Source organism: Triticum urartu, chromosome 7, assembly GCF_003073215.2.
Source record: "Triticum urartu cultivar G1812 chromosome 7, Tu2.1, whole genome shotgun sequence".
Classification (NCBI taxonomy): domain Eukaryota; kingdom Viridiplantae; phylum Streptophyta; class Magnoliopsida; order Poales; family Poaceae; genus Triticum; species Triticum urartu.
Window position 1 is genome coordinate 143,083,532 of NC_053028.1, and position 16,894 is coordinate 143,100,425.

Sequence of the window (16,894 nt, forward strand, 5' to 3'; positions counted from 1 at the left end):
GAGCTACGGATTATTTTATATTAATTTTTAAGGATTTTAAATCATTTTCTAGAAATTAGCATAATTAAATTAATTTAGAAATTGCAATTATGATGTCAGCGTGACATCAGCATGATGTCAGCAGGACCAAAGGTTGACTAGGTCAACCCTGCAGGTGGGTCCCGTATGTCATAGTTACAATAACCTAATTAATCTATTAATCAGTTTAATTAGTTAATTAGGTATCTAATGTTTAATTAGTTTAATTCAACAGGATTAATTAAGTTAATTAAGTCAATTAATTAATTAACATTTTTATTTACTTATTTAGTTAATTATTTATTTTTAAGTTCTTTTTTTAATCGTTCTGGTGCGGGGCCCCCTTGTCATAGGCCCCTGGGGGCCTAACGGGCGCGGGTGACGGGCGCTAGGCGCCAGCCCGATACGGCGCTGGGCCGTGGGTGTGCACCCGACTGGGCGCCGCGGGGCGGTTGGCGGGCACGGGCACCGGCGCGCCGGCGAGTGTGTCCGGCGGCGAGTCGGCGGATGAGCAGCGGCAACAGTGGAGCGGAGCGGCAACAAGATCTTCACTGATTTCAATATCTATGATCGTCACTTTAGAAGTGCCAAAATTACTAAAGAATGAATACTAATGGTTGTGTTGATATGGGTCAAATGTACAGCCTTGGTTGAAAGTTAGATTACCTTTGATTCTACCATAGGCATGCTGTGCAGCGATACGGTGAGCAGAAGGTCGTGTCGCTGGTGTGGTCGCCCTCCGCGCAACGGTATGCACACCTTCGCACCGGAATCGGCCTGGAATGGCCTCGTCATGCAGATCGACCGCGCGGCAGCGCGACTATGCTCCGGTGCTCAGCTGGGTAGAAGACCGGAGCCAACGACGAGGGCGGCGTTTCTCTTCCTCGCCGCGCCGCAAAGCTGTGCCCGAGATCGTCCCGCCCACATCCGGACGGGCCAGCTGGGTATCCGGCACGAACGGAGAGCGGCGAACCCTTCTGCACCGACCGGCCGGATCTGGCTACACAGGATGCTATACCGGCGGGCGCGTGGGCTCGCTCGAGGTGGGGAGAGGAGGGGTCGGTCAACGCCGTGGCGGGAAGAGGAGGGGCCGGACGACGTCGAGGGAAGGGGAGGCGCCATGGAGAGGAGTGGCTAAGAGCCTGAGGGAGAGAGGAGCAGCTGTGAGGGGAGAAAACGAGAGCAGTAGCTGCGGTGGAGATTGTCCCTGCGGTGGACATCCAACGAGAGCAGTAGCTCAGTTGACTTGCCTTGTGTAACATGTGCCTATACATCCAACGTTCATTCCATATCCAAGGGACAACAACGATTCAAGGCCAAAACTGCCGAGACTTAGGCCAACTCCACCGCACGACTACAAACGAAGGTCTGCTTTGTCTGGATTTTGTCCATTTGAGTCACGAAAACAGATCGGTCAATAGCCTGAATGTGGTTTCTGCATCCAACGTGGTCGGAGCATCTCCAAATTTGCGACCAAAAAAATGTTAAAAACCAAAATAAAATGTACAATAGATAAACTTAATAATTTATATGTCCCCAAAGTCCACTTACATTAATAATAACTTAAAATAGAAAAAAAAGACAACGGATGGCAGATCGTCATCCTCGTTGGTGAGGTCGACGTACTCCGGCGCTTACGCCCACAGAAAGGCTTCCTGGTACTCATCTAGAGCCTCCACCTGCTGGGACGTCTGAGCCATGTTTGTGTTGTCGCCACCCTTTGGGCCGCCTCCTCCTCGAGCTCGCGGCGCTCGGCCTCCGTGTCAAGCTCTAACTGGCCTCCAGCTGCATCATGCGCTCGTGCTCCGCCCGCTCCACCTCCATTGCCCGGGACTCCCATTCCAGGAGGTGTTGGCGCAGCACCTCCTCTGGCATGCCCAGCCAAACAGGCGGAGCAGCCACATACACGGGCACACTAGACGGAGCCCATATGTACGTTTGGCCCTCCGCCTGAGGAGGGGGTGGAGGCGGTGGCCTCCATGCCTGGCACGGGAGGCGTCGGCGGTGCATTGGCCCCAACGTCGGCAACGCTATCGGCCATCGCCTGCGGCATGTGAGGCCAGTATGACTCCTCCAAGCATTCAGACTCCTCGATCTGGCGTCGGCTGGCTTCCTCAAGGGTGGCCACTTGCACGACTTCCTCCTTTTCCGCCTTCACGACCAGCGGCGGTGCCGGCGTAGACGATTCAACAGGAGAACCCAAGCTTTGTCGCTGCCAGGCCTCGTTTATAATTTATATGTTTCACATTTGTGGAACGGAGATAAAAGTAATGGATTTTGATCTCATGGATATGAATGATGATTCGATAATGTCGACTAAGATAGGCACTGATTGATGACATAGACTCTTCTAAGATTCTTTGCACATTACCGTTTCTACCACAATACAAGTAACAGGGATTTCAATTATTATCCGATTATTACTCTTTATTTTTATACATACGAATTTTAACATGCATCATGTTTTAACTTCAACAAATTATTTTAAATGCCCGTGGCAACGCATGGGCATTCTACTAGTAGCAAGTGGTATATGTAACTTCAGAAGTAACGTGTTAAACTATCTTTTTCCTATTGCACAATTATGCAAACATGTTTTTAGCACAGGGGAACTCTTTGTTTGCGTGATTTACCTCCCTTCCAAAACTAGTGAATGCGCACGTGCAACACACGTTAATATTTAGGCAATATATTAATTCCACGTGGATATTAGGTATGCTATTTGTGTGTTAATTTTGTGATTAGTGCAATATTTGTTATAATATTAATTGCACGTTAAACATGTTTAACGCTCGCCATTGGAGCAGTCTAGGTCGTTGGATTAACTTAGTTCGATGGTCGAGATCAGTTGGATCTACCCCTTTGGGTCTTTTTATATTGGTATAGATAAGTGTCATGGTTTCAAATTTAAACTAAAACCATGATGGTAGTAAACAATGGATGGAAACTTATTACTACCTCTGTTCTGGACTGACATGTGTATTAGTATCATTTATCATGTAGCAGATGCTTCTGCTGCTACATGTTCTTAATGAACTAATTTGTTACTCCTTTCCTTTATGTACGAATGGCCTGAAGAGAGTTATCCCTCATGGGAAGATTGACCAGTGTACATTGTATCTGAGGATATAACAAAACAAGTTTACAGGAAACACAGAAGAGGGGAGCTAAGGGTATGCGACCTTCTAAGATTTGTAAAAGGGTGCCCATTTTCCTGTCAGTAATACTGAATTCTCTTCAGTTGCTTTAGTCTAAAACGATATTGAAGACAGCCTAGAAAAACATATCATGTTCTCCATCTATTTGTTCCTGATGACTGTTGTGGTGTGGAATATAAAATGGGGATTTTGACTTGCAGATGTTCAAGCTGGAGGATGTGGGAATATGGATCAATGAGAAGAAAAAGGAAGGCTTTGATGTCACGTATGAGAACGATAGAAGGATCTTGGTGGAAGGCTGTGAGGATGGGTAAGTGGTTGCCTACTACCAGGAACCAAGGCAGGATGATGTGCCTCTAGGAAAAATTTCAGAAAACAAAGCAAGGAAACCGTTGCAACGAGTAAGAGTTTGCCTTAAGAAAACAAAGCAACGGGTACAGACATAGTTAGACAAGTTTGTCTTAAGAAGACTAAGCAAAACAACAACACTAGATCGAAAGCAAGGCCTCCTGCCTTGGACCTCCAGACTATTCCTGCTCATCAGTCTCCATGTAGTACGCATGATTAAGGTAACCTACATCCATGGTGCTACCAGTTGTTGCAACAACCGGATCGAATGAAAAGAGTAGCAAAGCAACGGCAAGTACTCATCCAAAGTACTCGCAAGACTTACATCAAATCTATACTTGATATGCATTGGTATCAAAGGGGTGGAGTAATATGTGTGGACTAAACTGCAGAAGTACCAGAATAAGGGGAAGAAGCTCATCCCATCAAAGAGTACATCTTTCAGCAGTGGAAGCAAGGAGTGTATATGGTATCATCTTGTACATACATATAGCAATCACCTTCATAGTGATCCTCTCCTCGTCACCCTGTTGGAAAGCGCTCTCTGGGGTTATCGGGGTGTGTTTCAAGTATTCGGTTTTAGTTGTAAGAGCTCAGGATACAACTCCAAGTCGATATGTTACCGTGGACACAGCTATTCGAATAGTTTAACTTCCTTGTAAGGGTGCATCACATTTTTCGATACGCTCGATTACCTCTGGTCGGGCACACTTTTCTGGGCAATGTGCGGCCTTGGATAATTGACTCGCAGAAGTCTTACCTAGGCTCTCTAGAGAGGTCACCCGTCAGTCTATCCTAAGCGTGAAGGGGTCATGAGCCAATCACTCTAAGCACTCCTGCACGTGGCGCGACTGGTCGGGGACCAAGCCCACCTCTATATACACAGCAGGCATGCCGCTCACCCCAACAATCAGCCCGCAGTCTGTACTGTGACATCAGGCAGAGCTTTCGGGAGGAACTGACGACGCTGAGGGCCCCATACACCATAATCCCACGGGGTGATTAGTGTGTATATGCCAGTGACAGTCTCAGATCAAATACTCAAATCTTGTTGAGCGTGTTATTAAGAAATAACCTTGGACATCGACTAGGGCCCAGGCCCACCTCTCTCCTAGGTGGTCTCTACCTGCCTTGTCGTTCCGCCACGTTGAATCACTCGAGGCTGTCGGGAACCCAGGCCTATCACTACCTAGATGGTACCATCTATTCCTTCAGCCCCTAGTTCGAACATTATCATAAGTATTACGTTATTATATAGTATATCTGTGATCATTGGCCAAAGAGACCACGGCTCAATAATGTAGCAATGCAAACGGTGAGACTCTAGCAGACAACTAACATTTATTTACTTCGCAGCGAAGCACGGGTGATTCAAGATAGTTCTAATTTTTTTAAAGACGGTTCTAATTCTTTTTTTTACGGCAACACGGTTCTAATTCTACCGTTGCAACGCACAAGGAGATGTGCTGGTCTCTAACAATGTATGTAGGAGTTTTTTGTTGCATGGATCGGACGGTTGAAGATCGTAATATAAGTCACCTTTGACGGTCGGGAAAATGGCGGTTATTTCTGTGTTTTTAGACGGCTGACGCCTGGCAATCACCCCAAAAATATTTTTGTATGCGAGGAGGATCACCTGCCGCCGGCTGACATCCGCCACATCAGTAAACGACCAGGTTAGGCCAACTCCTCCGCTTGCCACCGAATTAAGCTCGCTGAAAAGTTCCCCTCCCGACGCTTCGCAGGTAGGTAGGTGCATCCATCCCCAACTCCCCGGCCGTGCCGCACACCCCCATCTATATATGCAAATCCAGTCCATTCCTGATCAACCAGGACTTGATTAGTAGAGCAAGAGGCCTGAACAAGCACGCGCTCGCAGATCATCGACATGGGTTGTGAGAGGACGCCGCTGGCCGTTGCTCTGGCACTGGCCCTGCTCCTGGGCCTCGCCCACGGCGACGTGGTGCAGTTCATCTTCGGCGACTCGCTGTCGGACGTGGGCAACAACAACTACCTGACCAAGAGCCTCGCGCGCGCGGCGCTGCCGTGGTACGGCATCGACTTCGGCAGCGGCATGCCCAACGGCAGGTTCTGCAACGGCCGCACCGTCGCGGACATCATCGGCGACAAGATGGGCCTCCCGCGCCCGCCCGCGTTCCTGGACCCGTCCGTGGACGAGACCGTCATCGCCAAGAGCGGCCTCAACTACGCGTCCGGCGGCGGCGGCATCCTCAACGAGACCTCGTCCCTCTTCGTAAGACACCCATCCATCACTTCACCAACTTCTCGTAGCTAGACAGCATGGTAGTATCATGAGACATGAACGCTCCGGTTCGATCATCTCATCTGACTGAGACCCATGGCGCATGCATTTGCAGATCCAGAGGTTCTCGCTGTACAAGCAGATCGAGCTGTTCCAGGGGACGCAGGCGTTCATGCGGGAGAAGATCGGGCGGGCGGCGGCGGACAAGCTGTTCGGCGAGGCCTACTACGTGGTGGCCATGGGCGCCAACGACTTCATCAACAACTACCTGCTCCCCGTCTACTCCGACTCGTGGACCTACAACGGCGACACCTTCGTCAAGTACATGGTCACCACCCTGGAGGCCCAGCTCCGGCTCCTGCACGGGCTGGGCGCGCGCCGGGTCACCTTCTTCGGGCTGGGGCCCATGGGCTGCATCCCGCTGCAGCGGCTCCTGCAGAGGTCCTCCACGGCGTGCCAGGAGTCCACCAACAAGCTCGCCCTCAGCTTCAACAAGCAGGCCGGCGCGGTGATCAGGGAGCTGGCGGCGTCGCTGCCCAACGCCACGTTCCAGTTCGGGGACGTCTACGACTACTTCCAGGACATCATCGACCGCCCCTACATGCACGGCTTCAACAACTCCCACGCGCCCTGCTGCACGCTCGGCAAGGTGCGGCCGACCCTGACGTGCACCCCGCTCTCCACGCTCTGCAAGGACCGCAGCAAGTACGTGTTCTGGGACGAGTACCACCCCACCGACAGGGCCAACGAGCTCATCGCGCTCGAGACGCTCAAGCGGCTCAACATCACCGTCGTTGCCAACACCACCTCCAGCTAGCCTGCCTGCCTGCCACCGACGCCGCCCACCAAAATGCGTACGCTTCGACATGCATGGGCGCTGCTGCTGTGTGTTGTCTTAATTATACTGCGTGTGCTTCGATTGTAACCAAAGTAGGATGATCGAAAATTCTAGGATGATGTCCAAGAAATGGGATGGAGAATAGATGCATGTACGTGTCCTGGATATGAAATTTTTTTGAGTATGAGAGAACAGCATACCAGGATCATGCATCTATCTTAAATCTCAAGAGGCCACTATTAAGACGTTGATGTTTAAGACGGTGATGTTCTATTTGCATGTGAAATTTCAAGTTCAAAGACGGTACCATTTATGAGCTATGGAATCAGCCATGAATAGTGATGTTTACTGTTGACACTATTCATTGCTGCTTTTGTCTTTTGGTAATGTGTTTGAACTTGGAAATTTCACATACTAATAGAACATCACACTCTTAAGACGTAATATTTCTTTAAGATTTTATTTTTGAAACTTCGCCTGAAGGGTGCTGATGTGCCCGCTATTCATCTAGGAGACTAGGAAAATATATGCAAAAAGATTCATACATATTTAAAAATGATAAATATGTATAGAGAAAATGTTTATCAAGTATAGAAAAATATATGCAAAAAATATAAATATGTATGAAATTTTTTAGCAAGTATTTAAATCTAGCATTTGAAATAAAATTAAACAAGTATTAGAAAAATGTTAAACGTGTATAGAAAAATGTTACCATGTAATTAAAAATTGTATAAAATTATCATGTATTTTTTAAAAAATAACCAAGCATTTAAAAACAAATATTTAAAAATGTTAATAAAGGATTTGAAAAATTCTAAACGTGTATACAAAAATGTTGACCATGTATTAAAAAATGTTAATCTTGTATTTAAAAATGTAATCAAGCATTTAGAAAAACAGTTAAATTGTATAGAAATGTACCCAGAAAATCTTAATATTATATTTCAAAAATGTAATCAAGCATTTGAAAAATGTTTTAAAAATGTGTATAGAAAAAATGTTAACCATGTATTTAAAAAATCATAAACTTGTATTTGAAACATGTTAATCATGTATTAGATATATACCAAATATGTATGTAAAATAACAATGAAAACCCAAGGGAAACGAAAGAAAAACAAATGAAAACAGGAAAAAAACAAAAAATGAAGGAAAAGAAAAGAAAAAACATTGAAAACCAAGAAAGAAACAAAGAGAACCGGAGAATAACAAACAAAAGGGAAAGAAAAGGTGAAAAAAACTAGTAAAAACAAGAAACAAAGAAAAAAGGGTGACAAACAAGGAAAACAAATTTTAAAAACCCGGAAAGGCAACGGTAAGACGACTCTTTTCCTTCAAGTTGGTAGCGCCCTACCAGGGTAACACGAACTTGACGATGACTTTATGGCTAGGAGAGCTACGCTGGAGCGAGGAGATCCGGACCAAACCATGTGCGCTACAAAAGTGTATTATTATTTTTTGCAAAAATGATCCAAATCTATTATCAAAATTCAGCAAAATACAAAACATCTCGAACATAATAAACAATACATTGAGATTCCAGGACCCAAACAACCACTACTGCCGCGAAGAAAAAAGGATTGGGAGGACAGAAATTATCCTAACCACGTTCGTCCTCGGTTGTTGGTCTCATCGCGCGCTAAACAACCTGGACAACAGAAAAGGCAAAGCAGTGTCCTCCGCTCCGCAGCAAAGAAGACAAATCGTCACTTGTCAGAGGCCGTCACCCAAGCAAGCAAACTGCAAAGCTTGTTCGTTTGGTTTATCCCGTAGTACGCGCCAACGCATGTGCCGCACCGCGTTTGCGGTGGAGAGCGCAGGCATGCATCAACCAACAAACGAAACAGTGCAGTTGCTTACAGTGCTCCATCCCTCCAAAAAAAAAAGTTGCAGTGCTCTATCTATCTATCTACACAATCAACGCGGGCCTCCTGCTCCTTCGCCGCAAGCCCCGTTCCGTCCTCAGTCTTCACGTGGATTCTGCAACCTCCTTCCAGCAGCTTGTCACCACGGACGCTTCCTCGTGCGCTGCTCGCGTGGCACCGGCCCCGCTTTCCAGCGTGCTCCGCGCGGGCCGCGGCCGCAAATCGCAGACCCAACACGCCACCCGCCAGGGGGCCGTTCGTACGTACCCGCCCCTCGTGTAAAGCCGCCGCCGTCGTCGCCGTCCCCCGCTCGCGGCCATTTCCCCGGCCTGACCCCGTGCGTTTACCCCACAGAGCACACTCCAGTCCAGTCCAGCCCACTGCCGCCGCGCTACTCCCCACTCCCGCTGCCACCACCTCCGCCTGCGCCGCGCTCTGGGCGGAGGACCAACCCGCGCATCGTACCATCGCCCGCCCCGATCCCGGCCGCCGCCATGTCGTCGGCGGTCGCGTCCGCCGCGTCCTTCCTCGTGCTCGCCTCCGCCTCCCCCGGGAGATCACGCAGGCGGGCGAGGGTGAGCGCGCCGCCACCCCACGCCGGGGCCGGCAGGCTGCACTGGCCGCCGTGGCCGCCGCAGCGCACGGCTCGCGACGGAGGTGTGGCCGCGCGCGCCGCCGGGAAGAAGGACGCGAGGGTCGACGACGACGCCGCGTCCGCGAGGCAGCCCCGCGCACGCCGCGGTGGCGCCGCCACCAAGGTAGTTGGTTCGTTATGACTTGCTGTATGGCGCGTGCGCCTCGAGATCAGCTCACGAATTGTTTCTACAAAACGCACGCGCTCGTGTGCAGGTCGCGGAGCGGAGGGATCCCGTCAAGACGCTCGATCGCGACGCCGCGGAAGGTGGCGCGCCGGCACCGCCGGCACCGAGGCAGGACGCCGCCCGTCCACCGAGTATGAACGGCACGCCGGTGAACGGTGAGAACAAATCTACCGGCGGCGGCGGCGCGACCAAAGACAGCGGGCTGCCCGCACCCGCACGCGCGCCCCATCCGTCGACCCAGAACAGAGTACCGGTGAACGGTGAAAACAAAGCTAACGTCGCCTCGCCGCCGACGAGCATAGCCGAGGTCGTGGCTCCGGATTCCGCAGCTACCATTTCCATCAGTGACAAGGCGCCGGAGTCCGTTGTCCCAGCCGAGAAGCCGCCGCCGTCGTCCGGCTCAAATTTCGTGGTCTCGGCTTCTGCTCCCAGGCTGGACATTGACAGCGATGTTGAACCTGAACTGAAGAAGGGTGCGGTCATCGTCGAAGAAGCTCCAAACCCAAAGGCTCTTTCGCCGCCTGCAGCCCCCGCTGTACAAGAAGACCTTTGGGACTTCAAGAAATACATTGGCTTCGAGGAGCCCGTGGAGGCCAAGGATGATGGCTGGGCTGTTGAAGATGATGCGGGCTCCTTTGAACATCACCAGAACCATGATTCCGGACCTTTGGCAGGGGAGAACGTCATGAACGTGGTCGTCGTGGCTGCTGAATGTTCTCCCTGGTGCAAAACAGGCATGGACATTACCTCTTCAGTCTCTCTTCCCGTTGTTCATAAAACTTTGCTCGAATCACTCATAAGAACAAACATTGTGTTGCATAGGTGGTCTTGGAGATGTTGCGGGTGCTCTGCCCAAGGCTTTGGCAAAGAGAGGACATCGTGTTATGGTACTGCAGGCTTTCACTTAACTCTGTTGAGTCCATATGTTCGAATAATATCAGTGATTGGCATAATGTTATTAAGTGCAAGACATGAAAGTGTTCTTCTGTTAGAGTATTTCATAGCCAACCCTGGAGGTTAGGTTGTTGGGGCCTACTGGGTGCGGGAGGGGGTTTGCAAAAAGTGGTGGTTAGCAGTCGGATTTCACAAATAAGGAGGCTGATAACCACGCCATCAGTGAAGGGAATGAATGTCGGGTACCCGATCGACCGTTTTGCCCGACGTCAGGTTTACCTGCCCTGTAGATCCGAATAAGTAGTTCCTATCCTCAGTTAAATACCAAATATCGCCAGCACCCGTGTGTGTATTTATAGTACTGGATGATCAATTTATCAACATTTCCGGTTAATGGTTGCTATCATATTCACTGTAATTGTTAGTAAGCAGTGGATGTTTGTAATGTAGATGATGGCTAAATGTATGTTGTCAAGCTTTCATTTTAAAGAAAATTTTATTGGGAGCTAGTTTTCGGGTTTGGTTAGAGCCACCAAAACCCCAGAATTTTTGGGAGTTGGCTTGTGACAGAGGGTTTTGGGGAGTTAACTTTCGGGATTCAGTTAGAGACGCTCTTACTAGTTCCAGTAAAGAGTAAACTATTTTCTGCAGTCATCCCAATTGTTCTGTACAAATTAAAAGTAGAAAATAGTTGTGGTATCATATAAACCATATATTATTCAAAATCTAGAATCATGGACTTGGCTAGACTTTGATGATCTGAAATTTTAAATTTGATGATAATTGAGAAATGATCCTTTCTATCTTAGGTTGTGGTACCAAGGTATGGGGACTATGAGGAAGCCTACGATGTCGGAGTCCGAAAATACTACAAGGCTGCTGGACAGGTAAGCGAAAATGCAATCAAAGGGGAGCTGAAATTTCAATGCTTACTATCATAATAAATCAATTTTAAGTATTTTTTTTTTGTCCTGCAGGATATGGAAGTGAATTATTTCCATGCTTATATCGATGGAGTTGATTTTGTGTTCATTGACGCTCCTATCTTCCGACACCGTCAGGAAGACATTTATGGGGGCAGCAGACAGGTTAATTTTCTATATGTTGGTGTTTGATTGCACTGATAAACTGAGAATAAGCCAAGGCCTACTGACTGGCATATGATTACACATTTTATTTTTTCAGGAAATTATGAAGCGCATGATTTTGTTCTGCAAGGCCGCTGTCGAGGTATCCTCTCCAACTCAATTGACAACCTATTACCACTATACAATTATGTGTATGCATGTATTTCAACAGATACGTAATCTCCCTTGTGAAGTGTATATATACTAATAACATTTCAATACCTCACATGCACATTTGGTCAAGCGTTATGATTTAACTTCTGATAATCTATTGCACTGATGAACAATAATATTGATGATCCTTGTTACTTCATCGTTATGTTTATGTTCTCTTCACCGCGCATTGATTTTGGAAATAGCATTTCCACCTGCCACAAACAATAATATATACTCCTACTTTCATCCAATGTAGATATTTTCGCACTTGGCATATCATCCCATTAAATATTATTGGTCCATCATTTTTATTCCTCTATAATTTGCAGGTTCCTTGGCACGTTCCATGCGGCGGTGTCCCTTATGGGGATGGAAATCTGGTGTTTATTGCAAATGATTGGCACACGGCACTCCTGCCTGTCTATCTGAAAGCATATTACAGGGACCATGGTTTGATGCAGTACACTCGGTCCATTATGGTGATACATAACATCGCGCACCAGGTTCCTTTTCTCCTAATCTTGATTTTTCTCTAGTCTCTACTATTCACTCCACATTGTTTGAGGAAACTAAAGGGGTTGCAAAATTATGATGGCTTATGAAAGTTATAGAGGTAAATGCATCAGTGGTGCTTGAACTTGTCACGCATGTTCACTTTGGTGCTTACAGTTGTAGACTACGGAAAACTGGTGCAAAAACTTGGCTGTTGTGTGCAATACGGTGTATTTTCCGTATGTAGGGTCAAACGTTGCCTATGTGGCATTGTATTCCCGTCTATAGATGTTAGACCGTGCCTACATCGCCATTGGGCCCACACATTCCCTATTACATGTGGGACCCACTTGTCAGCCTATGACATAAATAAAATGGAAATTTATAATAAAAATGATGGCCTGGGGTCTTGAAAATGGGACCTCGCAGGTATGCCGCTAGCCAGCACGCCCTAATCATTAATCCCCTATGCACTTCAGTATGTGTGTGTCTGTGTGTGGAGTGGTGGGGGGGGGGTATGTATTCTTATATCCTTTGCTCTAAGGCTATCATTAGCGTGCTAGCACCGCCAGGTCTCCATCAACACCGACATCATCCACGACCTCATCCAGCTCTTCCTCAACAAGCCCACCTCCAGCCTCAACTCGGGCAGCACCTTCATGGTGGCCCAGGTGCTCCGCACCATCGCTCGAAGTGGCAACGTCGTTGTCATGACCATCCACCAACCCAACACGCAAAATCCTCAACATCATTTGACAGTGAGCATGCCCCTCTTGTCATTTCCCCCTCATACCCAAACCTGTCTCGATAACCCTTGGAGCTGCACAAGTTGTGACCATCGCCTGCGTCGCTGCACAACGCCTGACCTAGCCGGACCGTTATAGAAGCCTGCCTTGGGAGCCCATACCTCCCTGCACATCCTCCTCTTTCCCCATAGACCGTGCCGCCATCGCAAATCGACTTCTCCTCTCCTCCTTCTCCTGCTCTGGCCGTTTTCCCCGCCGCGAAGCTGCAATCCATGGCGAGTTGGCCATGGCCCTATTCCCCAATTGCTCGCACTAGGAGGTCCTCCTCGAAGCCTAGCACCTTTCCCCCTCACTAATTGCAAGTTGGGGAGCCCCTCACGAGCTCCCTACATCGGCCGTAGTCGCCTGCCGCCTCAACTCTGGTCCAGACCTCGTTCCCGTGGCCTCGATGACATCTCCTCGACCTCCCATTCCACACGCGGCCTGGAGAGGATCACCGCATGTTCATCCATCCGACCCGAATCATCATAGAACCAACGCCAGAGAGGTCATCCCGACGACGTCGCACTGTTCCTCTATTTCCCCCAAGCTGTGTCGCGTCATAATATAAGACGGGCTTGTTTGTATCTCTAGGGGTCATCGGGTTCAATGGCTAGCTCATGCATGGACCTGACTTTAGGTCCCAGGTTCGAACCCCCGCGTGCACATAATTTATTTGCTATTTATTTCTCCTATCTACTGATAAGTGGGACCCACACATCATACTAAGCCCTTTTTGTCTCTTGCCTGCTGATAAGTGGGACCCACACGCAATACTTAGCCAGAGAGAGAACATGAGCTTGTTGGTGCCACGTTGGCAAGCCACGCCAGCAGTCTTAACGGCTACAAACAGAGGATATGGTGTCACGTCAGCGTGCAGAGCGTTTACGCATGGAAAGTGCACTATATGCACACAAGAGCCAGAGCCAGGTTTTTGCACCAGTTTTTTGTATTCTACAACTGCGAGCACCAAAGTGTACATGCCGAACCAAAGTGAACACGGCGAGTCCATTCTTTTCTGGTACGATGGGTGGCTCAAAGACACCCCAATAGAAGCTATCACCTCGGACATTGCCAATTGGGTGCCGAACTACATTAAAGTGGCAAGGTCAGTTGATTGCGCTATGTGTTGGATCAGGGACATAAACGATCCCATAAATATTGCAATGTTCATTCAAATTCTTAACATTTGCGAGGCCCTTCATGATTTCCATCTCCCTCATATCAGAGACATTTGGTCGTGTACACTAAATTTCTCAGGTCACTTCTCGTCTAAATCCGCATACGTAGCTCACTTCAATGACTTGACTTTGGTCCAGCTAACGCCATTTGGCGCTCTTGGGCCCCTTTGCGTAGCAATTTTTTCATATGGCTCGCTCCGCGCAATAGGATTTGGATCACGGGCAGACGCGCTAGATGAGGTCTTCCACACAATGAACATTGCGTTCTTTGCTCTGCTCTTCCAGAAGACACTTGTGATTTTATTACGAGTTGTGCCATAGATGCCGGTGGGTTTCAGCTAGGAACAGGGTGTCACCTTCGGACAAGAAGAAGTTGCATAGTTTGGTCGTCTTAACTGCTTGGTCGATTTGGAAGGAGCACAACAACAGTCTTTGAAGGCAAAGCTAATTCCCTCGATCAAGTTATTAGACGGATCAAATGTGGTACAGTGCCATGGCTAGTTGCTTGGAGTCACTTTTAAGCTAGGTCGCTTGCCATCACGCTTTGTGTTAAGCGCTTGGGGTCGCTTTTGCTCAATTTGTATTTTGTTGTTATGTGTTTTTAGTTATGTAGCCTGAACTTTCTGGACTTAGTTTTTTCCTCTATAATGATCACATGCTTTGGTCAGTTATTCCTTTCTTGGGTACTCCGTTGGGCTAATTCTTTCTCTTGATTGATGTTGTATATGCAGGGCCGTGGCCCAGTAGATGAATTCCCGTTCACCGAGTTGCCTGAGCACTACCTGGAACACTTCAGACTGTACGACCCCGTGGGTGGTGAGCACGCCAACTACTTCGCCGCCGGCCTGAAGATGGCGGACCAGGTTGTCGTGGTGAGCCCCGGGTACCTGTGGGAGCTCAAGACGGTGGAGGGCGGCTGGGGGCTTCACGACATCATACGGCAGAACGACTGGAAGACCCGCGGCATCGTCAACGGCATCGACAACATGGAGTGGAACCCCGAGGTGGACGTCCACCTCCAGTCGGACGGCTACACCAACTTCTCCCTGAGCACGCTGGACTCCGGCAAGCGGCATTGCAAGGAGGCCCTGCAGCGCGAGCTGGGCCTGCAGGTCCGCGCCGACGTGCCGCTGCTCGGCTTCATCGGCCGCCTGGACGGGCAGAAGGGCGTGGAGATCATCGCGGACGCCATGCCCTGGATCGTGAGCCAGGACGTGCAGCTGGTCATGCTGGGCACCGGCCGCCACGACCTGGAGAGCATGCTGCGGCACTTCGAGCGGGAGCACCACGACAAGGTGCGCGGGTGGGTGGGGTTCTCCGTGCGCCTGGCGCACCGGATCACGGCGGGCGCCGACGCGCTCCTCATGCCCTCCCGGTTCGAGCCGTGCGGGCTGAACCAGCTCTACGCCATGGCCTACGGCACCGTCCCCGTCGTGCACGCCGTCGGCGGGCTGAGGGACACCGTGCCGCCGTTCGACCCCTTCAACCACTCCGGCCTCGGGTGGACGTTCGACCGCGCCGAGGCGCACAAGCTGATCGAGGCGCTCGGGCACTGCCTCCGCACCTACCGGGACTACAAGGAGAGCTGGAGGGGCCTCCAGGAGCGCGGCATGTCGCAGGACTTCAGCTGGGAGCATGCCGCCAAGCTCTACGAGGACGTCCTCCTCAAGGCCAAGTACCAGTGGTGAACGCTAGCTGCTAGCCGCTCCAGCCCCGCATGCGTGCATGCATGAGAGGGTGGAACTGCGCATTGCGCCCGCAGGAACGTGCCATCCTTCTCGATGGGAGCGCCGGCATCCGCGAGGTGCAGTGACATGAGAGGTGTGTGTGGTTGAGACGCTGATTCCGATCTCGATCTGGTCCGTAGCAGAGTAGAGCGGACGTAGGGAAGCGCTCCTTGTTGCAGGTATATGGGAATGTTGTCAACTTGGTATTGTAGTTTGCTATGTTGTATGCGTTATTACAATGTTGTTACTTATTCTTGGTAAGTCGGAGGCAAAGGGCGAAAGCTAGCTCACATGTCACATGTCTGATGGATCCACTCACATAGTTTGGTTTAGTGGTGCAGTGCAAACGGCACGAGTGGGAAGTGAATTCGTCCCTGCTTAAATTAACACTTTCAGTAATAATCAGTTAAAACAAGGGAAAGGTTTCCCCTCAGCCGGTGGATTATAGCCACTGCGTCCGCCGTCTCGTACGTTTACCACATGTCCTTATTCTTTATCCACTCTTCATGCTTTTTATCCATTCGTTATTTTCTTCTTCCCCTCTCAATCTTGCTCACACCCTCTTGCCTGCAGCCGTGCTCCAGGACCGCCACCCGCCAAGGCGCAGATCGTCGAAGGACGCCGATGGTCGTCCTTTCTCCTCTTCTAGCGCTCCCTATGCCTGCAACCATGGCCACCGCTCGAGCGCGTACGCCTAAGCTCCACTCCGGCCACCGTCAGTCTAGCAATGCCGCTCCGGCTGTCGTCGCTTCAGTTGGAGATGCTTTTTTATACTTTCCGCAACAAGTGCCTTGTTGCAGAAATCCTCCCGCAACATCATCTATGTTGCAGCAAATTTCTCGATTCACACCGTAGACGACATCATCATTTTTCAGTGATATTTTTTCTGCAACATGATTCATATTGCAAAAGTCCTCCCGCAACATCATCTATGTTGCAAAAAAGGCGAAAGACAAAAACAATAATTCTGCAACATCACCTATGTTGCAAAAGTCCTCTCGCAATATCATCTTTTTTGCAAAAATGTTGAAGATAAAATCAAATTTTCGGGCGAAATAATGCTTTGGTTTTTTGTTGTTGCAACAAAGCAAGTATTGCAGCGCGAGCTTGTAACGTCTATCTTGTTGCAATTCGCGACACACCTCATTGCTGAGATCGGATGGCTATTTGTGGCTTAATCCAGCGGCGTAGGAGGCGGTGGATGTTTTCAATAAATCC

At 49.3% G+C, this 16,894-nt stretch overlaps 2 protein-coding genes across 2 annotated transcripts; both read left to right on the forward strand.

Annotated features, from left to right (window-relative positions):
- The first annotated feature begins 5,342 nt into the window (after positions 1 to 5,342).
- LOC125521142 (GDSL esterase/lipase At1g74460) lies at positions 5,343 to 6,924 on the forward strand. Its single transcript, XM_048686191.1, has 2 exons — positions 5,343 to 5,778; positions 5,903 to 6,924. Exons 1-2 carry the CDS (start codon positions 5,413 to 5,415, stop codon positions 6,602 to 6,604), a joined length of 1,068 nt encoding a protein of 355 aa, XP_048542148.1. The 5' UTR covers positions 5,343 to 5,412; the 3' UTR covers positions 6,605 to 6,924.
- Positions 6,925 to 8,595: 1,671 nt separating this feature from the next.
- LOC125522385 (soluble starch synthase 2-3, chloroplastic/amyloplastic-like) lies at positions 8,596 to 15,968 on the forward strand. Its single transcript, XM_048687443.1, has 8 exons — positions 8,596 to 9,251; positions 9,343 to 10,048; positions 10,137 to 10,201; positions 11,018 to 11,095; positions 11,186 to 11,296; positions 11,394 to 11,438; positions 11,821 to 11,994; positions 14,681 to 15,968. The coding sequence occupies exons 1-8, from the start codon at positions 8,988 to 8,990 to the stop codon at positions 15,635 to 15,637; spliced, it is 2,400 nt and encodes a 799-aa protein (XP_048543400.1). The 5' UTR covers positions 8,596 to 8,987; the 3' UTR covers positions 15,638 to 15,968.
- Positions 15,969 to 16,894: the final 926 nt, after the last annotated feature.